A 10,557-nucleotide genomic window follows, 5' to 3' on the forward strand; every position below is an offset into this window, starting at 1 on the left:
TCAGGGTTGGCTGAGTGAGGAGGGGATGGGGAAGGGTGCTCCAGGCCTGGGGGGCTGTGTCAATGAAAGCTTATAGGCAAGAACTGCCAGGGACGGGGTCCACGGCCACCTGTGGGGTGGTTTCCCCAGAGTGAGGAACATTGAGGCTGGAGAGGCCCACACTCTGCAGAGCCTCACACAGTGGAAGCTGTCATGCCCCTCACCAGCCCCTGACTCTTGACCCTTAGGGCACAAGGACCCCACATTGTCCCCTCAGAGCATCCATAACTGATGACTGCCAGGGGTTGCTATGTAAATGCCTCTGCTCTTTAACCCGTGGGTGGGATAACCTGAGGCCTGTCTTAGGCTGTTTCTCAGAATTCCTCAGTAGGATTAAGCTCGGGTTGTCCACAGTGGTGACTCCCTTGTGTCCTTTTGGGCTTTCTTCCCTTTCCTGTTCTCTTCCCCTACCTACCGAGCTTTCCTGGGCTCACCTTCCAAGACCTGGAAATCAGAGGGAACCCAAACTAAGACCCCGTTTACACAGTTCGAATTCAACAGCAAGGATAGCCGGAAGCCACTGGAGAGCTTTTCTTTTTTTTTTTTTTTTTTTTTTTTTTTTTTTTTTTTTTTTGAGGCGGAGTCTCGCTCTGTCGCCCAGGCTGGAGTGCAGTGGCCGGATCTCAGCTCACTGCAAGCTCCGCCTCCCGGGTTGACGCCATTCTCCTGCCTCAGCCTCCCAAGTAGCTGGGACTACAGGCGCCCGCCATCTCGCCCGGCTAGTTTTTGTATTTTTAGTAGAGACGGGGTTTCACCGTGTTAGCCAGGATGGTCTCGATCTCCTGACCTCGTGATCCGCCCGTCTCGGCCTCCCAAAGTGCTGGGATTACAGGCTTGAGCCACCGCGCCCGGCCACTGGAGAGCTTTTCTACCCATGGAGGGACAGGGCCAGGTTTGCATGGCCATGCTGACTCTAGCCGGGAGGTTGGATTGGTTAGGGCCAGATGGAGAGCAGAGAGAGCACCTTATTCCCCAGCCCCTGGCTGCTGCTGACCACTGTCACCTGCTTTCTGTGTTCCAGAGGCTGGTCTGAGCATTTGGTGTGCATTTTCCCATTGACTCTAACAGAAGCCTTACGAAGTATAGGTTCCATCTTACAGATGAGGAAGCTGAGTCACAGAGAGGCTGAGACACCTAGCCATGATCCCCCAGTGGGAAGTGATGGCTTGCAGATTCAAGCCTAGGTTTGACAGATCTGGAATGAGTGCTCTTATTCCTCCTCAGTCCGGCCTGTCTGCTTTCTGTCTTCTTTGCCAGCACTGTCCAGGCACTGTAAGGTGGGCCGTTAGCTCTCTGGGTGCAGGTAAATGTCTTCCAGTAACCCCTGCTTCCCCTGCTCCCCCACAGGTAAGTTCGAGGATCGGGAAGACCATGTCCCCAAGTTGGAGCAAATAAACAGCACCAGGATCCTGAGCAGCCAGAACTTCACCCTCACCAAGAAGGAGCTGCTCAGCACAGAGCTGCTGCTCCTGGAGGCCTTCAGCTGGAACCTCTGCCTGCCCACGCCTGCCCACTTCCTGGACTACTACCTCTTGGCCTCCGTCAGCCAGAAGGACCACCACTGCCACACCTGGCCCACCACCTGCCCCCGCAAGACCAAAGAGTGCCTCAAGGAGTATGCCCATTACTTCCTAGAGGTCACCCTGCAAGGTGACAGCTGGGACCCAATGGCAGGACCTCCCACCCCTTCCCCACCTACCCAGGGGTCAAGGTCAGGCGGCTCTCAAAGGCATGTCCATCCAGATCAGGCCTTCTCACTGGGGCCTGTGCACCCAGATCACTCTTACTTTGCCGGCGATAAGCAAAGAAAGGGCAAGGATTAGCCCAGTGTGTTACCAGTAACATGTAAAAGAGAAATAGCAACTTATATACAGGCAGCTGGAAATCTAGAAACTTACAGATCACCTGGTAATTTTTCTTACAGAAACCGGGAACATTGCAAATGAATTACATAGCACAGATTTGCAGATCGGTTATTCTCAAATACTGCCATCATATAGATAGTATGTAGCAATAAAAGTTACCCTGTTGGCTGGGCGCGGTGGCTCAAGCCTGTAATCCCAGCACTTTGGGAGGCCGAGATGGGCGGATCACGAGGTCAGGAGATCGAGACCGTCCTGGCTAACAAGGTGAAACCTCGTCTCTACTAAAATAATACAAAAAAAAACTAGCCGGGCGAGGTGGCGGGCGCCTGTAGGCCCAGCTAATCAGGAGGCTGAGGCGGGAGAATGGCGTAAACCCGGGAGGCGGAGCTTGCAGTGAGCGGAAATCCGGCCACTGCAGTCTAGCCTGGACGACAGAGCGAGACTCCCGTCTCAAAAGAAAAAAAAAAAAGTTACCCTGTTACTTGAAAGTTACTTGAAACTCTCTCTTCCCAGTGTTTTAAAATCTAGATGTCAACTGGGTCAAAAACACTGCTGATACAGCCAGGTGCGGTAGCTCACTCCTGTAATGGGAGGCTGAGGCAGGCAGATCAGGAGATCAAGACCATCCTGGCCAACATGGGGAAACTCCGTCTCTACTAAAATACAAAAAATTAACCAGGTGTGGTGGTGCGTGCCTGTATTCCCAGCTATTTGGGAGGCTGAGGCAGGGGAATTGCTTGAACTCAGGAGGCAGAGATTGCAGTGAGCGGAGATCGCGCCATTGCACTCCAACCTGGCGACAGAGCGAGACTCCATCTTTTTTTTGTTTGTTTTTTACAGTTGACATTGATTTAAAGTAAAATATCTGTAGACCAAATAATTCTTAAGATTGTTTCGAGTTAAACATCTTCATAAGAGCTGCATCCACAGACTTGAATTACATGATTACCTCTTTGCCCATTCTTCTTTTTCTTTTCTTTCCCAAGTAACCTCTTTCAGATACAGTTCAAGGTAGAAATTTTTCTCTTCGTATTTGGTCCACTGCTCTTTAGGCAAGATCTGATGCTTCATGGTCAGGTCCAGTGCTCTCTACATGTGAAACATTCTGTCATTATAAACGTTCTCAGGAAGCCGCCTTATGGCTTCTTTTACATCTTCTTTCTCGTATATTGTGTCATCTCTCATTAACCCCAGTTTATTGAATCCTGCGGCATTGTAATACCATTTTCGAATACCATCCAGCCACTTGCCTGATGCTGCAGCAGCCTTCGTGCCAGCCATTTTGACCAGTGAGACTCTGTCTTAAAAAAACAAAAAAATACTGCTGATACAACCATCCCATAACCTACCACAAACTAAAATGGGCATGAGTATCCAGATCAATGATTGGACTGGGCACGGTGGCTCACACCTATAATTCCAGCAATTTGGGAGCCTGAGGCGAGCAGATCACCTGAGGTCAGGAGTTCAAGACCAGCCTGGCCAACATAGTGAAACCCTGTCTCTACTAAAGTACAAAAATTAGCCAGGCATGGTGGTGGGTGCCTATAGTCCCAGCTACTTGGGAGGCTGAGGCAGGAGAATCGATTGAACCCGGGAGGTGGAGGTTGCATTGAGCCGAGACTGTGCCATTGAACTCCAGCCTGGGCGACAAGAACAAGACTCCATCTAAAAAAGAAAAAATCTCAAGCCTGTAATCCCAGCACTTTGGGAGGCCGAGACTGGCAGATCATGAGGTCAGGAAATCGAGACCATCCTGGCTAACACGGTGAAACCTCATCTCTACTAAAAAAATACAAAAAACTAGCCAGGCATGGAGGCGGGCGCCTGTAGTCCCAGCCACTCAGGAGGCTGAGGCAGGAGAATGGCATGAACCCAGGAGGCGGAGCTTGCAGTGAGCCGAGATCCTGCCGCTGCACTCCAGCCTGGGCAACAGAGCGAAACGTCTCAAAAAAAAAAAAAAAAAAAAAATTCAGTGATTGTGATCCCAAGCATTAACTGAGCATTTACTGCATGCCAGGTGTCTTGCTTCAGTGATTTGTACACGTTATCTCATTTGAACCTCACAGCAACCCCACACCAAAATCACCTCCATTAATCATATTTTACAGAAGAGGAAACTGATGCTGTAACTTACCCAAGGTTATTGCTAGGATTTTTTTAATTTTTTTTGGAGGCGGAGTCTTGCTCCATCGCCCAGGCTGGAGTGCAGTGGCACAATCTTGGCTCACTGCAAGCTCCGCCTCCCAGGTTCACGCCATTCTCCTGCCTCAGCCTCCAGAGTGGCTGGGACTACAGGCGCCCGCCACCACGTCTGGCTAGTTTTTTGTATTTTTTTAGTAGAGACGAGGTTTCACCGTGTTAGCCAGGATGGTCTCGATCTCCTGACCTCATGATCCGCCCGTCTCGGCCTCCCAAAGTGCTGGGATTACAGGTGTGAACCACCGTGCCCAGCCGATTTTTAAAAATTTTTTAGAGGCAGGATCTCACCATGTTGCTCAGGCTGGTCTCAAACTCCTGGGATTACAGGCGAGAGCTACCATGCCCTGCTCATTGCTAGGATTTGAACCTGGGGAGTCTGACTGAATGATTGTTTCTATCACCGTATTACCACCCTGACTGATAACCTTATTTTTAAAATTTGTTGTTGTTGTTTAGCTGCCCTATGAACTGATCTTTAAAAGGCAAAAGTGGAAGTAATTGAAAATCATTAAAAAAAAAGTTTTTTTTTGAGATGAAGTTGTGCCCTATCACCCAGCCTGGAGTGCAATGACACGATCTCAGCTCACTGCAACCTCCGCCTCCCAGGTTCAAGCCATTCTCCTGCCTCAGCCTCCCAAGTAGCTGGGATTACAGACGCCCGCCACCATGCCTGGCTAATTTTTTGTATCTTTAGTAGAGACGGGGTTTCACTGTGTTGGCCAGTCTGGTCTCGAACTCCTGACCTCGTGATCTACCTGCCTTGGCCTCCCAAAGTGCTGGGATTACAGGTGTGAGCCACTGCTCCCAGCAGAAATCATGAACAATTTAAGATAACATAGTAATAAACTGAAAATCCAGTGGTGTTCAGGAAAACTGTAGAAATTTCAACTGTTTGCCTTTGCACATATTTAGTACCAGCTTTGCCTTGTGGCCAGATATCTTAGTTGAACATTAAGATTCCTCAGTCAACCTAAGTGCCAATTTTAGTTATAAATATCAAAGTCTTACCACCATTCATTCAGTAGATTTTCACTGAGTGCCTACTATGGGCCAGGCATTGTTACAATTAATAAGTAGTTTTTAGTCATACCCCAAAACGGAAGCCTTTGAAATAGTGTGTCATTCTGTCATAATAACCAAAGAAAGAACAGATGTTTTACAGTTCTGCTTGTAGAACATCAGCAAGCTCCTTGCTCCTCCCTGGGAGCCGTGGACAGTATTTTGAAAACACTATTCTAGGCTGCTGTCAGAAATCCCAGACTGGTCACACGCCTGTAATCCAGCACTTTGGGAGTTTGGTGGCTCACACCTGTAATCCCAGCACTTTGGGAGGCTGAGGCAGGAGGAGTGCTTGAACTCGGGAGTTCAATACCAGCCTGGACTACGTACTGAAAGCCTGTCTCTCAAAAAAATACAAAAATTAGCCAGATGTGTTTGTGCCTGCCTGTAGTCCCAGCTACTCAAGAGGCTGAGGTAGTAGGATCTCTTGGGCCCGGGAAGTTGAGGCTGCAGTGAGCCGTGATCTCGCCACTGCACTCCAGCCCAGGCGACAGAGTGAGACCCTGTCTCAACAAAAAAGAAATCCCAAACCAAGAGCCAACATTAAGATTCAAAAATGGAACTTCACAGTTTCTAATTTTTCATCCTATTTATAGGGTGGCGATGAACAGCCTTGAAAATGATTCATTTGTCCATCCATTCTCAGGGTGGGCCTGGGATTTCAAGGGGAGGATTTGGATGCTGACTCCCTCCATGGCTTTCTTTCAGATCACGTATTCTACAAATTCCAGCCTTCTGTGGTCGCTGCGGCCTGTGTTGGGGCCTCCAGGATTTGCCTGCAGCTTTCTCCCTACTGGACCAGAGACCTGCAGCGGATCTCAAGCTATTCCCTGGAACACCTCAGCACGTGTATTGAAATCCTGCTGGTGTAAGTTTCTCCCCTGAATCCTGTGTTTCTGAAATAGTGAGGTTCCTCTTGCCTTGAGGCCTGCCTCAGGCCACAGGCTGTTTCCTGAGTTTGGAGCTTGTGGTGGTTCTTCCAGCTACAGGGTCTCAGGGAAAGTGGGCCATGGTGACTCCTGGTAGAAGTGGGGTTTCAAGAACCAGTTCTTCCTATTTGGATAGCTTTGGGTTTGCTTTTTATTTATTTTTATTTATTTATTTATTTATTTATTTATTTATTTTTATTTATTTATTTATTTTGAGACAGAGTCTCACTTTGTCACCCAGGCTGGCGTGCAGTGGCACGATCTCTGCTCACTGCAACCTCCGCCACCCAGGTTCAAGCGATTCTCTTGCCTCAGCCTCCTGAGTAGCTGGGATTACAGGCATACGCCACCATGCCCAGCTAATTTTTTTATTTTTAGTAGAGATGGGGTTTCACCATGTTGGTCAGGCTGGTCTTGAACTCCTGACCTCATGATCCACCCATCTCGGCCTCCCAAAGTGCTGAGATTACAGGTGTGAGCCACCGCACCCGGCTGGGTTTACATCTTTAAAGTCAGGCATCAAGGGAGAAGAGGGTTGTTTGCACCTTTAAATGTCTAGGCTATTTGCTCTAAGTCCCAGTGTAATCTTATAGATAATCACATTGAAGGACTTCCATTATAAGCTACTTTTCTCAGACATGGTCACAAAGCTGACCTCTTAGCCAGGTAAACTCCGAGTGACTTCCTCTAAGCGCCACAGGGAATCTCGGGGAGGAAATGTTCAGTGTGTCAGAGAGATAATTTAAAGGCATCATGGGCCCAACACCCTGAAACTGACATGGAGGCAAACGTGCCCCAGTTACTGCAGGGAGCAAGGCAGACAGGACAGAGCCATTCCCAGTAGGCACACACTGTCCAGTTCCCCTTCCACCTGCCAGACACCGCGTGTCCTGGGTGCTGGCCTAACTGACAGGTGGGCCATGTGGGCAAAGCGGAAGCCCTTAGACCCCTGAAGACAGCCTTCCCCGATGTGGGAAGCTTTGCTGGCGGCTGCCTTTATCTCATTCCTCTGAAAAGTCAGTCCCACTCCCTAGACCTTGCTTTAAAATTTGTGTTTTTGAGAAGGTCCCCAAAGCCTGGTCTGAGTGTCGGTGCATGCCTTACATAAGCCTCTAATTGTTTTGTTTTCCCAAAAAGCTACATGGGAAGCTTTTTTTGAGATGGCAAAAGTCTCTATTCCAGCCCCCTTTTCAGGTGAAAAATCCTAGGCCTCAGGGGTCAATTTGGTTGGTATCAGCTAGCTAAGGAGTGACCCTGCTGGGACGAAGCTGGCCCAGAATTGCCTGGAAAGCAGAGATTGGGTTCATTCAGGCCCCAGGAACACTCCAGTGCCAGGGACAGGGAATGTATTGGTGAGCACAAGCAGGCGTGATCCTCCTGGCAGCCAGGTAACTAGAAGTTACCCTCTGGAGCAGGTTACTGTCTGGGGTATTGACTGGAGAGTCAGCGTGGGGCTGCGGGGACAGCCAGTCTAGTCTGGAGGGGCCAGAAGAAGTTTTCTGTAGGAAGCAGATCCAAGCTGAGAGCCAAGTCCTGAATCTAGTTGGTGAACAGCTGAAGCGGTGCCACACACAGTGAGCACAGCCAGGTAAGGCCCAGTGGACACAGGGCACACGGCATCTCTTCCAGTCCCACTTAGCAAGGCAGGTAGAAACACACACAGGCATCTGGTAGCTTTTGGCCTCCAGTTCTCACCCAGGTCTTCTTGTTTCAGAGTGTATGACAACGTCCTCAAGGATGCCGTAGCCGTCAAGAGCCAGGCCTTGGCGATGGTGCCCGGCACACCCCCCACCCCCACCCAAGTGCTATTCCAGCCACCAGCCTACCCGGCCCTCAGCCAGCCAGCAACCACCCTGGCACAGTTCCAGACCCCCGTGCAGGACCTATGCTTGGCCTATCGGGACTCCTTACAGGCCCACCGTTCAGGGAGCCTGCTCTCGGGGAGCACAGGCTCATCCCTCCACACCCCGTACCCCCCTCTCCAGCCCCTGGATATGTGTCCCGTGCCCATCCCTGCGTCCCTTAGCATGCAGATGGCCATTGCAGCTGAGCCCAGGCACTGCCTCGCCACCACCTACGGAAGCAGCTACTTCAGTGGGAGCCACATATTCCCCACTGGCTGCTTTGACAGATAGGCCACCTCCAGACCTCACGAGGAAGCCTTGGAGATCTGGGCAGAGGAAGAGGACACTGAAGAGGAGAGCTCAACCAAGTGAGGCAGCAGGAGGCCATCCCTGAAGAGCCTTGGAATGTGGAGGGTCTGTGCTCCTTTTAAATAAACCTGACCCAGAGCAAAACATTCAATAACATACCTCACCCGAGAGCATTCCTCTGAGAAACATCTGCCACGTGTGACTGGGGTACAAAAGGATGGCTTGGTGGCCGTCCCCCCACGCAGGGGCCAGTGAATCAAGAAAGACTTGGTAAGAGACCAGAAGAGTGGGAACTGGACACAGACCACTGATCTCAAGCATGTCCAGTTTTTAGCGTTAAAGACTTCTCTACCCTTTGCTGATGGCAGCTACACCACTGAAAAAGGAGGGGCAGCCTGGTGTGTTCTCAGGAGCCCCGGAGGATGCCGTATTGGGTGCTTTTCTTTCCCTGGCTCCGAGCAGAGGGACCTGAGTTTGTGTGTATGCCTGAGCATTTGCCTTGTGAGGCACAGTGGGTGGCTGTCTTGCCTTTGTTTTTGAACCTAAAACCATTTTCAGCCTTTTAGATATTTCATGTGCTGCTGCTTCCCGAAGTGGTCTCGCTTTCTGTTTCGTAAGATGTCTTGTTTACACCTGTATCAGGGATTTGGTGATACTTGAAAATTCCTTTGGAGAAAAAAACAAATTTAATTGCCACACTGCCTGTCCCACATGAGAGCTGTTAAGCTGGAACCCAAGTTTGAACCCAACTTGTGATGGACCGGCAGGTAACCACAGAGCTTCCTTTTTGAAAGCATATGGTTGGAGTGAACCACTTTCCCAGCTCTCGGTTCCAGAAGATTCCACGTCTTGGAGGCTGTGTTCACCTCTAGAACTTTAATGACTACCCAGGGAGGGAGAAGCTCGTTGAAAGGAAGACAAAGATTTAAACAATTCCCACCTCTCTCCACCACATACTTACAGTGCATGAGTTTAACCCAGTCTCGGCTTTGAGTGTGGCTGATAGCGAAGGATAGCAATGTGGAAGATTTGCTTAGTCCCACTGGATTTGGGGTGTGGGATGTACATGGCATACCACCGTTGATAGGTAAGTGACTGGTTGGATCAAAAGCCAGTATTTAGGGATCTGCAGTGAGAGGGCTCTCAGGAAGACTCTTGTAACTGTGTGCAATATGTTTTTTATTCTGACTCGCAGCTTGTGCTTAGCATGTTCTTTGGTTTAGTTCGGGGTTGGGGGACACATCGTTCACCCATCAGAACTGGGAGATGCAAAGGACCGTGGAAGCAATTTTTGTTTTGTTTGAGGAATACCTGTCTTGGTTTTCTTAGCCCCTTGCCAGTCCTGGAGACTGTGCCTGGGGCCGCCAGGAAGACAGCTGCATGCTGCTGAGTCAGATCTGAAGATGGTGAATCTTTCCAGAGCAAATGAAAATCTCAGCGTGGAGACAGTAAGAAGAGACGGGATGTGGATAAGACTCTGCCACCGTGTCACACTAGCATAGGAGACTGCACGTTCATTTGTTGTTTTTCTTTTTTTCCTTTGCCAACCTCCCTTCTATTTATGTACAAGCAGTTTGGATTCAAGTTCTTGTGTCTGTCTGTTCTGGGGCCTGGGGATCATGAGGGTTCCCTCACAGCCAGCGCAGCACCCAGAAAGAGGTGTCCCACAATAAACACGTCACCTGCTCTTGGTCTCTTGCCTCTTGTCCTAGGCATCCCCTCTTGGGCCGGCCCCTCCTTCCCTCTCCCAGATCAGCCCTGGTGGGCATCTCCCTATGATAGGGGGTGGAATGTTGGGGGCAGCAGTAAGACCTGGGGAGCTGAGTCCTGCCCTCTGAGTGGGAGCTGGGCCTCCCTAGGCACACAGAGGCCAGCAGAGGGGTGTGTAAGGCTTGACACCCCAGCTCCAACACCATCTCAGGGTTTTTCCAAAGAAACCAATAGGATATATATGGAGAGAGATTGATTTTAAGGAATTGGCTGTGATTGCGGAGGCTGTGGTCTAAAATTTCTGGGGCATGCCAGAAATTTGGGGCATGGAAATTCAGGTAAGAGTTGATGTTGCAGTAAAGTTCAAAATCTGTAGGGCAGGCCCACAGGCTGGAAACTCAAGCATAATTTCTGTGTTACAGTCTTGAGGCAAAATTTATTCTCCAGCAAACCGCAATCCTTGCTCTTATGACCTTTTACCAATTGGATGAGGCCCACCCACATTATGGAGGCTTTTCTTGAAGTCACCTGATTGTAAATGTTAATCACATCTAAAAAATACCTTCACAGCAACACCTAGACTAGTACTTGGCCAGACAA

General features: G+C 49.7%; 1 protein-coding gene and 1 pseudogene across 2 annotated transcripts in view; one reads left to right on the forward strand and one right to left on the reverse strand.

Annotated features, from left to right (window-relative positions):
* The window catches only part of CCNJL (cyclin J like), a 62,178-nt gene extending 52,234 nt beyond the window's left edge, over positions 1–9,944 (forward strand). For both annotated transcript variants that reach the window (XM_033180400.1, XM_033180399.1), the window contains exons 4-6: positions 1,387–1,689; positions 5,874–6,033; positions 7,809–9,944. In XM_033180400.1, the coding sequence (XP_033036291.1) occupies positions 1,387–1,689; positions 5,874–6,033; positions 7,809–8,229 (884 nt within the window). In that variant the 3' untranslated portion in view covers positions 8,230–9,944. The remainder of the gene's footprint in view (positions 1–1,386; positions 1,690–5,873; positions 6,034–7,808) is intronic.
* LOC117065528 lies at positions 2,764–3,185 on the reverse strand (annotated as a pseudogene).
* Positions 9,945–10,557: the final 613 nt, after the last annotated feature.

This window comes from Trachypithecus francoisi, unplaced genomic scaffold (assembly GCF_009764315.1).
Source record: "Trachypithecus francoisi isolate TF-2019V2 unplaced genomic scaffold, Tfra_2.0 Lachesis_group2, whole genome shotgun sequence".
Taxonomy (NCBI): domain Eukaryota; kingdom Metazoa; phylum Chordata; class Mammalia; order Primates; family Cercopithecidae; genus Trachypithecus; species Trachypithecus francoisi.